Consider the following 21,440-nt stretch of genomic DNA (forward strand, 5'->3'; position numbering starts at 1 on the left):
TAGGGGCAATGTCCCTACTTTTTGCGACCGGATCAGGGAACAGGTTATAGATGTAGTACTTGTGACTAACAGTGCCTCGGTGAAGGTCTCCACCCAGTGCTCCTTTTCTTATCTCTATAGGATTTGTTTTGACGGGGATTGTTTTACACGGGAGTGAAAGACCAACTTGGAGAAATTCAGGGAACAGATGCAGAAACTGGGCCCTACTGGGGGTATCTGGAGGCCCCTGGATGGCGCAAGGGAATTGGGAATCGGCAAGGTCTTTCGCCTCAGTGTACACCAACAATTTCTGGGGAAGCACGGATACCAATAATTGGGATGAGTCATTTTTTGATTACAGATTATCCACGGGGCTAGTTATATGTAATAGCGGCAATGCCCCTTCTTTTTGCGACCGGATCAGGGAAAAGGTTACAAATATAACACTTGTGACAAACTGTGGCTCGGTGAAGGTCTCCACCCTTATCGGATCACTATAGGATATGTTTTCACGAGATGGGCAGAAGGAGACCATACAGAAACCCAAGAAATACTAACTTGGAGAAGTTCAGGGAACTGATGCAGAAACTGGGGTCCACTGGGAAAATCTGGAGGACGCAAGGGAACTGGGGCCGCTCTGAGTCTTAACACTTGATGCCCCCTTTTGAAGGCATGTCCCGAAAGAGATCTGCCGGGTAAAACTAAACCATGACTGGTCAACGGAACTTAATTTTCTCAGGGGGAGAGCAGGAGGCTTTAGGCCAAGAGAGAGAAAACGGCTGAGGGCTGGGACGAATATCATCAGGCCTTGGCAAGTTCAAGAACGAGGAAGGCGAGGTTTAGTGTCTGGGCGAAATTATGTGGAGAATTTTGGAAGGCATCGAAGCTGGGCAGAGTGCTCTCGAAGGATGCGAGCACACCTAGTTCCCAGGGGAGGAAGGACGGAACTTACATTGAGAGTGTGCCGGAGACGCTGGAACTTCTATGTAAGGTTAGGTTAGGTTTAAGTGGCAGTCTGCCATCAAACTCACTTATTTATCGTCCATTGTGATACCACAGGAACAGAAGTAGTAAGATGCCTTCTAGTTCCTACCGTTGAACCATCCAGATCGCTTTAAAAAGCCCAATAACTTGTGTCACATCCGCTAAATCAGACAGATTTTCAAAGAAATGAGAACCTAAAGTGAAACTCCTTCTGACTGGTAGTGCGGTACACATAAACAGAAGATGTTCTATAGTCTCTCCTTCTTCGATGTCCTCATAGCTTCTGCAAAAGTCGTTGCTGGCAACCTTCAGTCTGTCAGCATGTTTTCCGATTAGACAGTGACCTGTCATGACGGTCACAATGAATGAGACGTTTCTTCTAGCCAATGACAGAACTTCTAATGGAGACGCATTTTCCGGGTGTCCAGGAAGAGGTTGGCTATCTGAAGGTATTATGTCGGCACTGCTGCAGGAGTGCCTTGGAATCACCCTGGCCTTGTAAGAACGGTTTCTCCGGGTGAGCCTCGCATGGTCCTATATACCAAAGGCATGGGTGACCTTTATCCCTAAGGCGGGAAAAATAAAATACAGCACGACGAAGGATTGATCTAGATCCCTGAGGAGGGAGGACGGACTTATACGAGAGTGTGCCGGAGACGCTGGATCTTCTAATGGTGACTTATTTTCCCCACATCCAGGAAGAGGTTGGCGAACTGAAGGTATGATCTCGGCACTGCTGCGGGAGTGCCTTGGAGTCACCCTGACCTTGTTAGAACGGATTCTCTGGGTGAGGCTAGCCTGTTCCTATATACCAAAGGCATGGGTGGCCTTTATCCCCAAGGCGGGGAAAAATAAAACACAGCACGACGAAGGATTAAAGACCTGTCAGTCTGTCATAACTTTTACTCAAAACACTGGAAAGACTGAGAAACCTGAAGGTGAGAGCGACTGACACAGGAGAACTCCAGTGGGGCACATCTCGCATAACTCAAAGGTAGATCCATTCACGATGTGTTACGAGAGTTCCACGCGCCCCTCTGACAGAAGGAGTACCCTATGGCGATCATATTTGATTTTGACAAGGTCTTCAAGAACGTGGATATAGGGTTAACCATAGCCGCACTGGACCGCCGCGGGTCCCCGTGCGGTCCAGTGCGGCTATCTCCCAGTGGACTAATTTTATGATTTGCGGCAAGGTTATTAGTTCGTACCTAGAAGATAGAGTGGGGAGGCCATCGTAGCGCAGAGGTTAGCATGTCCGCCTATGACGCTGAACGCCTGGGTTCGAATCCGGCATTCAGAAAATAATTTCAGTGGTGGTTTTCCCTCCCTAATGCTGCCAACATTTGTAAGGTACTGCCATGTAAAAACTTTTCTCCAAAGAGGCGTCGCGCTGCGGCACGCCATTCGGAGGGCCCTTATCATTGAGGTTAAACTTGAATCGGTTTGCACGGATTGATATGTGAGAAGTTTGCCCCTTTTCCTTTGCAGAATGGGCAAAATTTGCTATTTTGGAAGATAGTGTGATCAGAGGGCGGGTGACAAGTGAAATGCCCCATGAAGGGGGCATTCCAATTCCGGTTCCCGCCGATTTGGTGGAACTTCGTGATGAATGAAACTCTCTTAGATCTAGGTGGAGATGGCATGAAGCAAGTCGCTTATGCGGACGACGTCGTGTTGCTGATCCGAGGCAGGTTTCTGTCGACGTTTAGCGAGATCATGGAAGAGTCACTGATCATCGTGCAAAAAGTTCTTGGTCATCATGAGAAAGAGACATAATAGTCTGATCCCTATGGCAGAATTTATTAAGAATAAAATTCGACAGACGAATTTTCGCCAGCAATCAGGTTATGTATTTGTTAGAGTCTTTCTTAAAAATCATATCATAGTCATTATCATCGAACCGCTTATTTCTGCCTCCGCTGATCCAGGGATCCTGCATCAAAACCAAGTCTTTGTTGTGCTTTTTTAAAGTGAGTTACTAGTGACCGATACACAGTGATGGAGATTAATCTGAATCTCCTGAATCATACTGAACTTATAGTAGTCTTAAATCGAGCCTTCGCGTTCGATAACGACCTAGCAATCGAACAAGTGGCACCAACACTAGTTGAATATCCATTCATCTTCGATCTACAGATGGTTCTATTGGACTCAGAGGGAGGATCCATTCCTATGATGTGCTAAACCCGTGATGGATAATTTCTATTATGGGGCCTAATGATCTCCTCTGGAGGCCACCGTAGTACAGAGGTAAGCATGTTCGTCGCTTTTTTCAGCGGTGGTTGTCCCCTCCTAATGGTACTGCCTCGTAAAAACTTTTCTCCAAAGTCCAGCCATTGATTTGTAAGTTTGTCCCAGTTCCCTAATAGAATGTTCATGGGCAAATTTGCATTTGCATTGCTCTCCTCTAGCCTTCCAATGGTAAGATTGGGTCTGTGATATTAAAGGTGGGCTTGTTGCACGCACGGAAGTATCTTTGCCCAATCCCCCCATGTCTAGAAACAAACCGGTCCGGCTATGACTGGATTTTTTCGCAAGGTCTCGGGAACAATGCGATCTTTCATCTATAATTTCTATAATGATTGTGAGTGCCGAAACGGCTTTGGCTATAACGGCACCATTAGAAATAAGGCTTATAACAGAATTAGTCGACCCGGTAGACGAGTAGGTTGTGTGCTCGGATTTCTAGTGTGGGGTTCGTGGGTTCGAAGCCTTGTCTGTCGTTACCAATCACAATGGACTAAAATAGTCTAAGTGAGTCTGTTTAAAAATAAGCAGACTGTCACTCTAACTTAACCTAAATATGGTTAGTTACTCTACATTTCGATAGGGAGATTAGCTGCTTTATTTTCCAGCTCCCTATTTGTGTAGTGCCTTTTAGCTATGATTTTATTGGCTTTCGCAAAACTTCGCTTATCAACCCCAACCTATCCCTCAACTAACCGACTCTGCGCATTGCTGTGCGCTTTCCAAGGTTATGGAGAGCATGATCAATTACCATCTTGTGAGATACTTAGAGTCCAATGGTCTTCTTAGCGATCGACAATATGGGTTTTGCAGAAATCGCTCCACAGGTGACCTGATGCCATTCCTGTCTGAGCGTTGGAGTCGCCCTATTCACCAGTTCGGTGTGAGTAAGGTCGTGGCTTTGGATATCTCCAAGGCATTTGATAGGATTTGGCACGGTGCACTCCTTTCAAAGCTTGTCGCTTTTGGTGTCGGTAATAACTTCGCTCGATTTATATCGAGTTTTCTCAGAGATTGCACTATAAGAGTTGTTGTAGATGGGTTCTCATCTGATGAATATAAATTGACCGCAGGAGTATCAAAAGGCTCTGACCTTTCTCCCTCTCTTTTTCTTATTTTCATTGACGATCTACTGGGTCTGATTTTCTAGAAGCGTGCACAGATTTCTAATCGATTTGCCAGCTGATCGGACCATGCACTACCAAGAGAATTTTTTTTCGCAATTTCGGATGTTTTTCCCGTTACTTACGACATCCAGAAATTCAAAGCAAGTGTCAATAAACACTACTCCCTTTTTCCCCCTCGTATCCTTGACTATCCTCTCCAACGCAATGCACTGCATATGCGTTGATTGAAAAAAGGCACATTGACGCTGTAAAAGAAAAAGTCGTTGGAGGATATCTCGCTGCTTATAGCCACCGCGTTCTTGGCTTCCAAGAGTGTTTCGTTCAGAATTTGCATAACCATTTTCTTACCCACTTCGTTCATGATCTTCAATCAAGCTCAGAGCGGAGGCAAGTCTCCGGTCGCCGAAAAGAACTTACTAGGAAAATGTGGAGTGTGATAGTTGATGGACTGTAATTGGTATATTCCGACATGTTTTCGGGAAAGTTAGGGGTTTATATTGATAGATTGAAACCGTACCGGCTGGCATAGACGTCGATTCTTGTTGTTGTTGCCACATTTGCATATGGAGGTGGCGATCCTTGTCAAGCTCTTATAGGCGAGCAAATCGTTCCGATCTATATGACCGATCACCGTATTGGTAATACAAATGCGCCAATAACTCTCCTTGTCGTATCGAGCATCATAGACACTCAGTATTTAAGCAAGTATTTAAGCATTCCCGGCCTCACACTGAGACTCCCCACTCGATAAACCTGATTGTCCATGACTGTAGTTGTAGCTATTCCGTATGGAGCATTCCCCTATCCGCAACCTGTGGACGCACCCATTAGCTCTCCGCTAAGCTTTTCGTGACAACAAAGAACACCACACAGATTGGAGCTCAAAGTTTCTGCCTATATGATGCTCATAGTTCTTATGTGCCGGTAGATTCTTAAAAGCCTAACTGTGATTGATAATCCCTTGAACATATCCATTTTGGCCTTCGAAACTCTTAGAAAATCCTAGTCAATTAAACAAATTTGGATTTCTTATTGGTTTTTTTTTCTTGTATTATAATGGTATAACTTTAAGATATACTCCATTCTTGGGTGATGTTAAGATGTTCTTTTTATCAAGTTCCACGGGAATTTCCGTTTGACTGCAGCACTCGAAACGATAGCTTCTCAGGAGCGAAACTAAACCAACCTTGGTTTGCATTTTGCCAAATCTCAAGCCAATGCAATTGCGTGGACCATCTCCGAATGGCAAATAAGTAGAGGGATGGCGTTTTTCACATTCACTGTGTGTAAAACGGCTGGGTCTAAATTCCTCAGGATTTTCATAGTACTCGGGATCATGATGAATGGCATGCACGGGTATCACAGTCATAGTTCCATTTTCAATTGTATGCGGTGTATTGGGAACTTTGTAATCGTTATTCGTTTTACGCAGCAAAATTGAGAGAATTGGATAGAGGCGCATGGTTTCTGGAAATATATACAGAGAAATCATATTGAATTGGTCTTAAATTGTTTAAAGTTCAAATATTTTTTATATATCCCTAGCCCGATGGATGTTAGTCAATTGCACTGCCGATGTACTGGCTGTTATTTAGGTTAGGTAAGGTTTTGGCGATAGTCTGCCATCAGACTAAACTTAGACATTTTCTCCCATTTTGATACCACAGAAACAGGAGAAGGTAGTTGCCTTCTAGTTACTATCGTTGAACCATTCAGATGGCTTTAAAAAGCTCAACAACTTGCGAATGTTCCTATCCGCTTAATCAGACAAGTTCTTTTAGAAATGAGAACTTCTTCGGTGTCCTCACAGCTTCGGCAGAAGCCCTTACTGGCAAACTTCAGTCTGTCAGCATGTTTTCCGATCAGACCGTGACCTGACCTCCCCACAGGGGCGAAATATCTGAAAGGCCGTATCAGCACCCCAAAATATGACTACTTTTCTGCCAGTGTCAGTATAGGGCTCAGATAAAAACAACTAAAAGCGTGCTAAGTTCGGCCGGGCCGAATCTTATATACCCTCCACCATGGATCGCATTTGTCGAGTTCTTTTCCCGGCATCTCTTCTTAGGCAAAAAAAAAAGGATATAAGAAAAGATTTGCTCTGCTATTAGAGCGATATCAAGATATGGTCCGGTATGGACCACAATTAAATTATATGTTGGAGACCTGTGTAAAATGTCATCCAATTCGAATAAGATTTGCGCCCTATGGGGGCTCAAGAAGTAAAATAGAGAGATCGATTTATATGGGAGCTGTATCGGCCTATAGACCGATTCAGACCATAATAAACACGTATGTTAATGGTCATGAGAGAATCCGTCGTACAAAATTTCAGGCAAATCGGATTATAATTGCGACCTCTAGAGGCTCAAGAAGTCAAGATCCCAGATCGGTTTATATGGCAGCTATATCAGGTTATGAACCGACTTGTACTTTATTTGACATAGTTGTTGAAAGTAACAATAAAAAAACGTCTTGCGAAATTTCAGCCAAATCGGATAGAAATTGCGCCCTCTAGAAGCTCAAAAAGTCAAGTCCCCAGATCTGTTTATATGACAGCTATATCAGGTTATTAAACGATTTGAACCATATTTGGCACAGTTGTTGGATATCATAACAAAATAATACGTGCCAAAATTCATTCAAATTGGATAAGAATTGCGCCCTCTAGAGGCTCAAGAAGTCAAGACCCAAGATCGGTTTATATGACAGCTATATAAGGTTATGGACCGATTTGAACCATTTTTGGCACAGTTGTTGGATATCGTAACAAAACACGTCGTGCAAAATTTTATTCCAATCGGATAAGAATTGCGCACACTAGAGGCTCAAGAAGTCAAGACCCCAGATCGGTTTATATGGCAGCTATATCAGGTTATGAACCGATGTGAACCATACTTGGCACAGTTGTTAGATATCACAACAAAACACGTCGTGCGAAATTTCATTCCAATCGGATAAGAATTGCGCACTCTACAGGCTCAGGAAGTCAAGACCCAAGATCGGTTTATATGGCAGCTATATCAGGTTAAAAACCGATTTGAACCATAATTGGCACAGTTGTTGGATATCATAACAAAACACGTTGTGCAAAATTTTATCCCAATCGGATAAGAATTGCGCACTCTAGAGGCTCAAGAAGTCAAGACCCAAGATCGGTTTATATGGCAGCTATATCAAAACATGGACCGATATGGCCCATTTACAATACCAACCGACCTACACTAATAAGAAGTATTTGTGCAAAATTTCAAGCGGCTAGCTTTACTCCTTCGGAAGTTAGCGTGCTTTCGACAGACAGACGGACGGACGGATGGACGGACGGACAGACGGACGGATATGGCTAGATCGACATAAAATTTCACGACGATCAAGAATATATATACTTGATGGGGTCTCAGACGAATATTTCGAGTAGTTAAATCAGAATGACGAAATTAGTATACCCCCCATCTTATGGTGTAGGGTATAAAAAACAGCGAAAGAAGGCTTAACGGAAAAATTCCCGACTCTTTTCTCCCCAATTTATAGCGGAAAGCTTTATTATCAAGCTTATTGGCATTACTCCCTTGTAGTCTGAAATCGTCTCTGTCGTGCTCATTAACTGTTATGGGTTCTCTTTTTTTCTCTTTATTGTTTCCTAACCAACCAATACGCAGAGGAGGTCCCCTATGAATGCAGTGCATTGTTTTGGCGAATGGAAATTAGGAGTTGGAGGGGGGAAATGGATGTAGTGTTTGTTGACATTTGTCTTAAATCTAGCGGGTAGGAAAAACATTAGCCGGAAGTCGATTTCACAAGCGAACGGTTCGGGCGAAATAAGTATTCTCTCTATAATACTTCCGGTCCGCTGGCCAATCAATTACAAACGGGTGTGAGTTCCAGGAATGTCTAGTATTTCTGACAAACATTCTTACATTAGGAATTAGAAGACGAATATCAGATGAACACTCACCATGAAAGTACCGATAGAGCAGGGCCAAACAACCCACACTGCGACTATGATCAAAGGAGGCAATTGAGTTGGATACCTTACCGTTCCCAATCAACGCTATCGCTCTCCTCTGTACACAGTCTAGTAGCTCCTGGGATGATTTTGAAGCTCCAGCCCATACATGTGAGTTGTACTCCATTTTCGGCCTCATGAAAGTAGTGTGGATGTTAAGAAGATCAGAAGAAGTGAAGTAATTCTTACACCGTTAAAGGAAGCCTTACTTCCTTGAATGCTTCTTTCGACACTTCAAATACATGTTTAGACCAACAGACATCACTTTGTATTTTCATACCCAGAACATCAAGAGCTTCTGATTGCTCAACATCTATACCATTGATAGACAAAGATGATCGAATCATTTGTGTGACAACAAACAGCACTGTGTCTTCCGTGCTTTAAAATCTACTCTATTCATTCGACCCCACTCAGAAATGGCCAGCAAATCCTGGCAGAGTGTATCGTCCATAACTCGCCTCTTGTCCTCAATCTCTCGAAGACTCGGCCTATGGTCGAATGAGTACGAATGACAGCGATTACTGTCATCCCCAAATGAGTGGATCGGATTCGAGGTCTCTCTCAACAGATAGTTGATGAAAATAAGAAAAGGAGAAGAAGAAAGGACAGAGACCTGGGGTAAGACCAAGGCATTTGATAGGATCTGGCACGGTGCACTACCATCAAAGCTTGTCGCATTTGGTGTCGGAAATAGCTTTGTGCGATTTATTTTTAGCTTTCTCAGATAGATGGGATCTGGGGTCAATTTATTCTTATTGGATGAGATCCCATCTTCTGAGAAAGCTAAAAATAAATCGCACAAAGCCATTTCCGACGCCAAATGCGACAAGCTTTGATGGTAGTGCACCGTGCCAGACCCTATCAAAAGCCTTGGAGATATCCAGAGCCACAACTTTACTCTTACCAAACTGGTGGATTAAGCGACTCCAACGTTTCGACAGAAATGCTATGAGGTCCCCCGTGGAGTGATTTCTGTGGAACTTTTACTGTTGGTCGCTAAGAAGGTCATTGGACTCTAAATACCTCACAAGATGGTGATTAACCATGCTCTCCATAGCCTTGGGGAATGCGGAGCATATCGCAATTGGCCGGTAAGGGTTTGGTTCGCAGGGTTTTACGCCTCACCCTTTTTGGGTATTGGCTGAACGTTCGCAACTTTCTACAGCGCCGGGAAGACTCTCGATCGGTAGGCAAGGTTGAAAAGGTTGCTTAATGGACCAGCGAGCATCGAAGAACACCTGCGTGATGGAGAGCATTCTCCATAACCTTGGAGAGAGCGGATTGAAGAGGTTGCGTAATGGACAAGCAAGCGTCGAAGTACACTTGCCCAAGACAGTGTGATATGCCATTCGGGCCCCGGGATTTATTTACCTCTAGATTCTCTAGAACCCTTTCAACTCCATGAGTTTGAAAAATTTCTGGGGCATGACGCTAGATAAATTTTCGATTAAGGGGAGTGGTTGATTGCTATCCGTCAGGGTAGAGTTCCCTACAAATATATCAGCCAATAGGTAAGCCTTATCGACCGGGTCAGTGAACGTTTGATCATCCTTAACAAGAGTTGGAATAGACTAAGAACTACACTTAACCCTTTTCACGAACGACAGAAAGCCCTTACTTCCTAGTGTAGAAGCAAGAACCTTTGTACTCAGGTACTGTTCTTAAAGAAATTTTTCGCTCCTAAGCACTTTGGCACACGAAGATCTTGATTAACCATGCTCTCCATAACCCTAGAGAGAGAGAGAGAGCAGAGCATATCGCAATCAGCAGGTAATTCACAGGATTTTTCGCTTCACCCTTCTTGGTAATTGGCTGAACGTTCGCAACCTTTTAAAGCGCAGGGAAGACTCCCGCACCGTAAGCAAAGTTGAAAAGGTTGGGTAATGGACAAGCAAGCGTCTAAGTACACTTGCCCAAGACAGTGCTGATATGTCATTCGGGCCCGGGGATTTATTTACCTCTAGATTCTCTAGAACCCTTTCAACTCCATGAGTTTGAAAAATTTCTGGGGCATGACGCTAGATACATTTTCGATTGAGCGGAGTGGTTGATTGCTATCCGTCGGGGAAGAGTTCCCTACAAATATATCAGCCAATAGGTAAGCCTTATCAACCGGGTCAGTGAACGTTTGATCATCCTTAACAAGAATTGGGATAAATGAAGAACTACCCTTTACTCTTTTCACGAACGACGAAAAGCTCTTACTTCCCAGTGTAGAAGCAAGAACCTTTGTACTCAGGTGCTGTTCTTAAAGAAATTTTTCGCTCCTAAGCATTTTGGCACACGAAGATCTTGCATGCTTGCCCAGCAGTTCAGTATTGTCATTTTTATCTAAGCACCAGTTCTTCAAACTGGTGGATTGAGCGACTCAAACATTCCGACAGAAATACCATGAGGTGGTAGAGTGATTTCTGCTGAACCCATACTGTTGGTCGCTAATAAGTCCATTAGACTCTAAATACCTCACGAAATGGTGATTAACCATGCTCTCCATAGCCTTGGGGTGAGCGAAGCATATCGCAATTTGCCGGTAATTCGCAGGGTTTTTCGCCTCACCCTTCTTGGTAATTAACTGAATGTTCGCAACTTTCTACAGCGCCGGGAAGACTCTCGATCGGTAGGCAAGGTTGAAGAGATGGCTTAATGGACAAGCAAGCGTCGAAGTACACTTGCCCAAGACAGTGTGATATGCCATTCGGGCCCCGGGATTTATTTACCTCTAGATTCTCTAGAACCCTTTCAACTCCATGAGTTTGAAAAATTTCTGGGGCATGACGCTAGATAAATTTTCGATTAAGGGGAGTGGTTGATTGCTATCCGTCAGGGTAGAGTTCCCTACAAATATATCAGCCAATAGGTAAGCCTTATCGACCGGGTCAGTGAACGTTTGATCATCCTTAACAAGAGTTGGAATAGACTAAGAACTACACTTAACCCTTTTCACGAACGACAGAAAGCCCTTACTTCCTAGTGTAGAAGCAAGAACCTTTGTACTCAGGTACTGTTCTTAAAGAAATTTTTCGCTCCTAAGCACTTTGGCACACGAAGATCTTGATTAACCATGCTCTCCATAACCCTAGAGAGAGAGAGAGAGAGAGCAGAGCATATCGCAATCAGCAGGTAATTCACAGGATTTTTCGCTTCACCCTTCTTGGTAATTGGCTGAACGTTCGCAACCTTTTAAAGCGCAGGGAAGACTCCCGCACCGTAAGCAAAGTTGAAAAGGTTGGGTAATGGACAAGCAAGCGTCTAAGTACACTTGCCCAAGACAGTGCTGATATGTCATTCGGGCCCGGGGATTTATTTACTTCTAGATTCTCAAGAACCCTTTTAACTCCACGAGTTGCAAAAAATATTAAGGGCATGACGTCAGATACATTTTCGATTGAGCGGAGTGGTTGATTGCTATCCGTCGGGGAAGAGTTCCCTACAAATATATCAGCCAATAGGTAAGCCTTATCAACCGGGTCAGTGAACGTTTGATCATCCTTAACAAGAATTGGGATAAATGAAGAACTACCCTTTACTCTTTTCACGAACGACGAAAAGCTCTTACTTCCCAGTGTAGAAGCAAGAACCTTTGTACTCAGGTGCTGTTCTTAAAGAAATTTTTCGCTCCTAAGCATTTTGGCACACGAAGATCTTGCATGCTTGCCCAGCAGTTCAGTATTGTCATTTTTATCTAAGCACCAGTTCTTCAAACTGGTGGATTGAGCGACTCCAACGTTCCGACAGAAATGCCATGAGGTCGCCCGTAGAGCGATTTCTGCGGAACTTGTACTGTTGGTCGCTAAGAAGGTCATTGGACTCTAAATACCTCACAAGATGGTGATTAACTATGCTCTCCATAACCTTGGAGAGAGCGGAGCATATCGCAATCGGCCGAAAGTTCGCAGGATCTTTCGCCTCACCCTTCTTGGTAATTTGCTGAACTTTGGCAACCTTCTAAAGCGCCGGGAAGACATCCACGCGGTAGGCAAGGCTGAAAAGGTTGCTTAATGGACGAGCGAGCGTCGAAGAACACCTACGTAAGACAAGTGTTGATATGCCCTACGGGCCCGGGGATTTATTTACTTCTAGATTCTCAAGAACCCTTTTAACTCCATGAGTTCGTAAAAATATCTGGGGCATGACGTCAGATACATTTTCGATTAAGGAGAGTGGTTGATTGCTATCCATCGGGGAAGAGTACCCTACAAATATATCAGCCAATAGGTAAGCCTTATCAACCGGGTCAGTGAACGTTTGATCATCCTTAACAAGAATTTGGATAGATATAGAACTACCCTTTACCCTATCCATGAACGACAGAAAGCTCTTCCTTGTGTGGAAGCAAGAACCTTTGTACTCAGGTACTGTTCTTAAAGAAATTTTTCGCTTCCAAGCACTTTGGTACACGAAGATCTTGCCTGTTTGCCCAGCAGTTCAGTATTGGCATTATTATCCAAGCACCAGTTCTTCAAACTGGTGGATTGAGCGACTCCGACGTTCCGACAGAAATGCCATGAGGTCGCCCGTAGAGTGATTTCTGCTGAACCCATAGTATTGGTCGCTAAGAAGTCCATTAGACTCTAAATACCTCACAAATGGTGTTTAACCATGCTCTCCATAACCCTTGAGAGAGAGAGAGAGAGCGAAGCATATCGCAATCGGCCGGTAATTCACAGGATTTTTCGCCTCACCCTTCTTGGTAATTGGCTGAACGTTCGCAACCTTTTAAAGCGCAGGGAAGACTCCCGCACCGTAAGCAAAGTTGAAAAGGTTGGGTAATGGACAAGCAAGCGTCTAAGTACACTTGCCCAAGACAGTGCTGATATGTCATTCGGGCCCGGGGATTTATTTACTTCTAGATTCTCAAGAACCCTTTTAACTCCACGAGTTGCAAAAAATATTAAGGGCATGACGTCAGATACATTTTCGATTGAGCGGAGTGGTTGATTGCTATCCGTCGGGGAAGAGTTCCCTACAAATATATCAGCCAATAGGTAAGCCTTATCAACCGGGTCAGTGAACGTTTGATCATCCTTAACAAGAATTGGGATAAATGAAGAACTACCCTTTACTCTTTTCACGAACGAAAAGCTCTTACTTCCCAGTGTAGAAGCAAGAACCTTTGTACTCAGGTGCTGTTCTTAAAGAAATTTTTCGCTCCTAAGCACTTTGGCACACGAAGATCTTGCATGCTTGCCCAGCAGTTCAGTATTGTCATTTTTATACCCACCACCGAAGGATGGGGGTATATTCATTTTGTCATTCCGTTTGCAACACATCGAAATATCCATTTCCGACCCTATAAAGTACATATATTCTTGATCAGCGTAAAAATCTAAGACGATCTAGCCATGTCCGTCCGTCTGTCCGTCTGTCTGTTGAAATCACGCTACAGTCTTTAAAAATAGAGATATTGAGCTGAAATTTTGCACAGATTCTTTTTTTGTCCATAAGCAGGTTAAGTTCGAAGATGGGCTATATCGGACTATATCTTGATATAGCCCCCATATAGACCGATCCGCCGATTTAGGGTCTTAGGCCCATAAAAGCCACATTTATTATCCGATTTTGTTGAAATTTGGGACAGTGAGTTGTGTTAGGCCCTTCGACATCTTTTGTCAATTTAGCTCCGATCGGTCCAGATTTGGATATAGCTGCCATATCGACCGATCCCCCGATTTAGGGTCTAAGGCCCATAAAAGCCACATTTACTAACAGATTTTGCTGAAATTTGGGACAGTGAGTTGTCTTAGGCCCTTTGACATGTTTCCTTAATTTGGTCCAGATCGGTTCAGATTTGGATATAGCTGCCATATAGACCGATCCTCCGGTTTAAGGTCTTAGGACCACAAAAGCCACATTTATTATCCGATTTTAATGAAATTCGGGACAGTGAATTGTGTAAGGCCCATCGACATCTTTCGTTAAATGGGCCCAGATCGGTTCAGATTTGGATATAGCTGCCATATAGACCGATCCTCCGGTTTAGGGTCTTAGACCCACAAAAGCCACATTTATTATCCGATTTTGATGAAATTCGGGACAGTGAATTGTGTAAGGCCCATCGACATCCCTCGTTAATTTGGCTCAGATCGGTCCAGATTTGGATATAGCTGCCATATAGATCGATCCTCCGATTTATGGTGTAAGGCCCATAATAGCCACATTCATTATCCGATTTTGCTGAAATTTGGGACAGTGAGTTGTGTTAGGCCCTTTGACATATTTCTTCAATTTGGTCCAGATCGGTTCAAATTTGGATATAGCTGCCATATAGACCGATTTCGTGATTTATGGTTTTGGGCCCATAAAATGCTCGTTTATTGCCCGATGTCGCCGAAATTTGGAACAGTGAGTTAAGTTAAGCCCCTTGACATACTTCTGCAATATCGCACAGATCGGTCCAGATTTTGATATAGCTGCCATATAGACCGATATCTAGGTTTTAGGTTTTGGGGCCATAAAAGACGCATTTATTGTCCGATCTCGCTGAAATTTGAGACAGTGAGTTTAGTTAGGCTCTTCGACGTCCTTCTTCAATTTTGCCCAGATCGGTCCAGGTTTGAATATAGCTGCTATATAGACCGATCTCTGGATTTAAGGTTTAGGGCCCATAAAAGAGGCATTTATTGTCCGATTTCGCCGAAATTTGGGACAGTGCTTAGTGTTAGGCTCTTCGACATGTTTATGCAACTTGGCCCAAATCGGTCCAGATTTGGATATAGCTGCCATGTAGACCGATATCTCGATTTAAAGTCTTGGCCCCATAAAAGGCGCATTTATAATCCGATTTCACTGAAATTTGACACAGTGACTTATGTTCGGCTTTTCGACATCCGTGTCGTATATAGTTCTGATCGGTATGAGGTATATGAGTATAAGGTATGAAATTTTCACCGAATTTTGATGAAAGGTGGTTTACATATATACCCGAGGTGGTGGGTATCCAAAGTTCGGCCCGGCCGAACTTAACGCCTTTTTACTTGTTATCTAAGCACCAGTTCTTCAAACTGGTGGATTGAGCGACTCCAACGTTCCGACAGAAATGCCATGAGGTCGCCCGTAGAGCGAACTGTTGGTCGCTAAGAAGGTCATTGGACTCTATATACCTCACAAGATGGTGATTAACTATGCTCTCCATAACCTTGGAGAGAGCGGAGCATATCGCAATCGGCCGAAAATTCGCAGGATCTTTCGCCTCACCCTTCTTGGTAATTTGCTAAACTTTGGCAACCTTCTAAAGCGCAGGGATGACTCCCGCACCGTAAGCAAAGTTGAAAAGGTTGGGTAATGGACAAGCAAGCGTCTAAGTACACTTGCCCAAGACAGTGCTGATATGTCATTCGGGCCCGGGGATTTATTTACTTCTAGATTCTCAAGAACCCTTTTAACTCCACGAGTTGCAAAAAATATTAAGGGCATGACGTCAGATACATTTTCGATTAAGGAGAGTGGTTGATTGCTATCCATCGGGGAAGAGTACCCTACAAATATATCAGCCAATAGGTAAGCCTTATCAACCGGGTCAGTGAACGTTTGATCATCCTTAACAAGAATAGGGATAGATGAAGAATTACCCTTTACCCTTTTTACGAATGACATAAAGTTCTTATTTCCTAGTGTAGAAGCAAGAACCTTTGTACTCAGGCGCTGTTCGCAGAAAAAATTTCCGCTCCTGAGCAACTTTGGCACACGAAGATCTTGCCTGCTTGTCCAGCAAGATCCATTTTTATCCAAGTGCCAGTTCCTGAATGCCACCTATTTCGATCTGACAGCATCTCTGGTAAAACCAATTTTTGTCGTCTGATTTAGCCGTTATAGTCTATACTGGAATAGCTTAACTGAGAATTGCTGTGCGGAGCACTAAGCTTCATTACTTGTATCCAAACTAGAAAAAATTGCTAAGCAGAAAAAGATTTAATGAAGCGGTTTTAAATTTTTCGGGCTTTTCCAGTTTTAAATTTTTTGGGCTCATTTTGGAACCTGCCTTGCAGCTACCGCATAAAACCAATTATCTGATTTAATTTACATAGTCCTTAAGAAGCAGAAATTGTATTGGATTGCCCAAAAAGTAATTGCGGATTTTTCATATAGTCGGCGTTGACAAATTTTTTCACAGCTAGTGACTCTGTAATTGCATTCTTTCTTCTGTCAGTTATCAGCTGTTACTTTTAGCTTGCTTTAGAAAAAAAGTGTAAAAAAAGTATATTTGATTAAAGTTCATTCTAAGTTTTATTAAAAATCCATTTACTTTCTTTTAAAAAATCCGCAATTACTTTTTGGGCAACCCAATAGCTATTTTGTCTATAGAATGCTAGATATTTGACTTAGGCTTTCAGAAAGTCTTTCCAAGACAAACTTCTTGAACATTCCAGTCGTTGCTTTCCAATGCGAATGCTTGTTTTTCTTTAAACTCACCTGATATCACCTGCTCCAAATACTCCATTCCGTGAATACCCTCGTAGGTTAGCTCTCCTTTATCTTCTTCTAGTTTGTCTAAAATTTCTTTTCTCAGTTGGTCTTGTATCTCCTGATGGCGAGCCAATTCATACAAAACAAAAGACATGGTCGTCGATGATGTCTCAAATCCTGCCAAAAAGAAAACAAAAGTCTGGGCAGCCATTTGCTCTATGGTCAGGCCATGTGACAAATCTATGCCTTTGGTTGCCTTGGCTTTCTCCTCATCTTGGGCTTTCATTTCGATTAATAAGTCCATGAAATCATTGCACTTGACATTGTTCTTTAGGCGATAGTCCACCGTTTGCCTAACAATGCTAACGAAAAATTCTGTCAGGTTTTCGGGAACCAGTTTCATGCGTAGCTTTTTAGCCAGTTTGGCATTGGTGAACATAAACAATTGCACTGCGCCATTGTGACGTGGGCGAAGAAACAGATCTCTGCCTCTCTGACGAAACTCGGCATTGGGATCTCTCAGGCTGTTGCATTCTATGCCAAAGGCACAATTGCCTATGACATCTGTGGTGAAACGGGCACATAACTCTTTGATTTCCAACTCCTGGCCGGGGGCCTCCTTGAGTGTTTCACCCATGACGCGGTTAAAATTCTCACCCACCTTCACCACAGTGGGGAACATATATTTCATGCGTGACGAAGTGAACACTGGACTTAACTTGTTTCTCATGGCCCTCCATTGGTCACCTTCCAGCAGCAACAAATGTCCAGTCAAGGGTTCATTTTCGACATTATTGAAACCTCCGCGGTCATGGAAACTGGAGAAATCCTTAATCAAAACATTTTTGATCAAATCCAAATCCAAGATGAGTGCAGTTTTGCTGAAGAACATATAGACGCCCGCAAATGGAGCCTGGCCTTTGAATTTCTTGTATAGGCGTTTGTAGACATCGCGTACATGGCAAGTTACACCAACTCCCACAAAGTTACCCACCAAGGGTAAGGGAGTCTCCTGAAGTATTCCCCGTTTCTTCCAATAGCTGTAGTAGTTAAACAAATACAGCGTCAACAATGCTAACGTCGCTAGCAACAATGTTCCGATCATCGTTACGATGTTGCCTTCTTTGCGAATAGATTAGAACTGAAGAAGACTTCAACTATTCTGCGGTGACTTGCATTTGCCAGCAGTTAAACTTAAGCACTTAAAGCTTTATCTTAGAGCTAAATGACGTTACTCGCCTGCGCTTTCGAAACACACCAACACAGACATTTCCTATAGTGGTTTCTCTATTTCATCAGACAGCTGAGATTTGTGTGCGTGTGAGTGTTTAGCCTCATCAGAGTACTTGGAGTGATATCATATTTGAAAACAGCACAAAAAATTGGAAATATTTAGATTTAAAAGATAATTTCAAGTATTAATATTTGCAAGAGATTATCTTTGGGGAAATATGGCACCAAGGGGGAACAACATTGTGCTGGTTAGGGAGAGATAATCTTTCATTAGGCATTCGATAAAGAGCATACATTGATATGCTCTGCCTGCTTCAAAAGAGGCCGTTCATAACTTCCTAACTTTGTTGGATGTTATGGATGGTTTGATAATCTTGTCTAATGCCTGGGTTCGATTCATTAAGAACATGCAAAATAGGAAGCTCTAGGTCATCCGGGCGTCTTTTGCCAGGCCTCTAATATTGGGTATCTAGCGATTTTGGAAATTCATTTGGACTAGCACAAGGGGCTTAAATTTCTCTGAAATTTGAAACAGTGAGTTGTATTAGGTAGGTTATAATATGGTCCTTATCAGACTATACCTACATATAGCTACCATATAGATCGACATGCGGATTTAGGTTCTTAAGCCCATAAAAGCCGCATTTACAAACCGAGTTCGCTGAAATTTTGAATATAACACTACATAGGACCGTCGACATCCAAACCGAATATAACCAGATGGACTTAGATTCGAATATAGTTGCCATGGAGACCCATCTGCCTATTTAGAATCATCCACATGCAGAGTGGGCAAATGCCCACTCCTTTAAGAAGCATGGCCAGACTTCCAACATATCAGTGAATGCTGCCCGATTCAACTATTGGGTTGCCCAAAAAGTAATTGCGGATTTTTTAAAAGAAAGTAAATGCATTTTTAAAAAAACTTAGAATGAACTTTAATCAAATATACTTTTTTTACACTTTCTTTCTAAAGCAAGCTAAAAGTAACAGCTGATAACTGACAGAAGAAAGAATGCAATTACAGAGTCACAAGCTGTGAAAAAATTTGTCAACGCCGACTATATGAAAAATCCGCATTTACTTTTTGGGCAACCCAATACAATCTCAATGAGGAGGTCAGCGTAGAGCAAAGGTTTGAAACCTGTCGAGAACATCGAAAAATTTCAATGTTGGTTATCCTCTCCTAATGCTGGCGACATTTGTGAAGGAAAGACTGATTTTTTAGCCATTATCTTTTTGCCAACACTGGTTTTGTACAGACCTGTACGGATAGTACGCTAAGGTCGCGCATGGGCAGTGCATATCTCTTCGGCAGTTAGGAGTTGCAATATTTTGTGTTATGTATACCTGCAACTAGTCGTAAAATTTTGTTTTATGAGGTACCATGTTGTATTTGGTGATGTTTGGCCGCATAATCATGTGGACACATTAGATATTCATTATTTCAATTAGGGTCGACCATATATGTATCCTGATAATTGAATAATGGAGGAATTGAAGACCACCGTAGAGCAGAGGTTAGCATGTCCGCCTATAACGCTGAACGCCTGGGTTCAAATCCTAGTGACTCAAAAAGTCTAGAACCCAGTTCGGTTTATATGGCAGCCATATCAGGTTTTGGACCGATTGGAACCATAATTGGCACTGTTGTTGAAAGTCATAACGAAAACACTCATGCAAAATTAAGAAGTCAAAATCCCAGATTTGTTTACATGCCAGCTATATTAGTTTATGAACCGATTTTAAACATATTCAGCCCAGTTATTGGAAGTCATAACGAAACACTTCATGCAAAATTTCAGGCAACTCAGATAAGAATTGCGCCCTCTAGAGGCTGAAGAAGTCAAGACCCAAGATCGGTTTTTATGGCAGCTATATCAGGTTTTGAACCGAATTGAACCATTCTTGGCACAGTCGTAACAAAATACTTCGTGCTAAAATTCGATATAATCGGATAAGAATTGCGCACTCTAGAGGCTCAAGAAGTCAACACCCAAGATCTTTTCATATGACAGCTATATCAGGTTATGAACCGATTTAAACCATACTTGGAACAGTTGTTGGATATCATAACAAAACACGTCGTGCAAAATTTCATTGCAATCGGATAAGAATTGCGCCCTCTAGAGGCTCGAGAAGTCAAGACCCAAGATCAGTTTATATGACGGCTATATTAGGTTAAAAACCGATTTGACCCATACTTGCCACAGTTGTTGGATATCATAACAAAATATTTCGTGCAAAAATTCATTCAAATCGGATAAGAATTGCGCCCTCTAGAGGCTGAAGAAGTCAAGACCCCAGATCCGTTTATATGACAGTTATATCAGGTTATGAACCGATTTGAACCATACTTGGCACAGTTGTTGGATATCATAACAAAATACTTCGTTCGAAATTTCATTCCAATCGGATAAGAATTGCGCACTCTAGAGGCTCAAGAAGTCAAGATCCAAGATCGGATTATATGGCAGCTATATCAGGTTATGAACGGATTTGATCCATACTTGGCACAGTTGTTGGTTATCATAACCCGTCGTGCAAAATTTTATTGCAATCGGATAAGAATTGCGCACTCTAGAGGCTCAAGAAGTCAAGACCCCAGATCGGTTTATATGGCAGCTATATCAAAACATGGACCGCTATGGCCCATTTACAATACCAACCGACCTACACTAATAAGAAGTATTTGTGCACAATATCAAGCGGCTAACTTTACTCCTTCGGAAGTTAGCGTGCTTTCGACAGACAGACGGACGGACAGACGGACGGACATGACGAAATTAGTATACCCCCCATCCTATGGTGGAGGGTATAAAAAGAAAGCCAAAAATAGCAACACACACCAACCACTATGGAACACGTTTCGTCTTTGGTTAGAAGACTTTTCAACCATATTAGGTGTGATGGCTTCAAGGGCCGTGCGTTGGTATGTTGTATTTGAATCGTATTAATAGCGAAAACACATCTGTGATACAATTACCACATTAACCACGCTCGACAACCCTGTCTATTAGCTGTACTTTTTCCCAATGCATGTATTTTTGTGTAATGACAGACATTCTGTCTGTGGCAAATTACACTTCTGCCGTACTAGACATGATTTTATGCATCTGTTGGTGGTTGTATTGATTTTGGAGTAGAATACGAATATGGTATTCAAATGTGGGACCATGAATTTGGGACACCGCCACTTTCCCAAAACTTCCCCAAAGAGTATAAATTTATCTACCGTGGCAATATGGGGCTCAAATTAAAGGTATTTGAGATTAGAAAACGAATTTGATAACCAATTTTGAGGTGAAGTGTGTGGGGGACGCCTCGTCCCATAAACTCCCCTTAAACGAATGGCAATATTGGCTTTAAAAAAATGATACTAGATACCTAATGGTAGAGCACGATGCTGATATTTTTTTCCGAGCTAAGTGTTTGGGGGACAACCTCACAGCCGA

The 21,440-nt window shown here is 42.6% G+C and overlaps 1 protein-coding gene across 1 annotated transcript; it reads right to left on the bottom strand.

The window, feature by feature from the left end:
* Window positions 1-5,359: 5,359 nt before the first annotated feature.
* On the bottom strand, window positions 5,360-17,904 carry LOC106083640 (probable cytochrome P450 6a14). The gene is made up of 2 exons (XM_013246787.2): window positions 16,759-17,904; window positions 5,360-5,807 (listed from the first exon to the last, which is right to left on the bottom strand). Exons 1-2 carry the CDS (start codon window positions 17,855-17,857, stop codon window positions 5,392-5,394), a joined length of 1,515 nt encoding a protein of 504 aa, XP_013102241.2. The 5' UTR covers window positions 17,858-17,904; the 3' UTR covers window positions 5,360-5,391.
* Window positions 17,905-21,440: the final 3,536 nt, after the last annotated feature.

Source organism: Stomoxys calcitrans, chromosome 5 (assembly GCF_963082655.1).
Source record: "Stomoxys calcitrans chromosome 5, idStoCalc2.1, whole genome shotgun sequence".
NCBI lineage: Eukaryota > Metazoa > Arthropoda > Insecta > Diptera > Muscidae > Stomoxys > Stomoxys calcitrans.

Coding starts and splice junctions, on each gene's coding strand:
- LOC106083640 (XM_013246787.2), bottom strand. CDS start 17,857: ATGATCGGAACATTGTTGCTAGCGACGTTAGCATTGTTGACGCTGTAT. Junction 5,808..16,758: donor TTTGGAGCAGGTGATATCAG/GTGAGTTTAAAG, acceptor ATATATTTCCAG/AAACCATGCGCCTCTATCCA.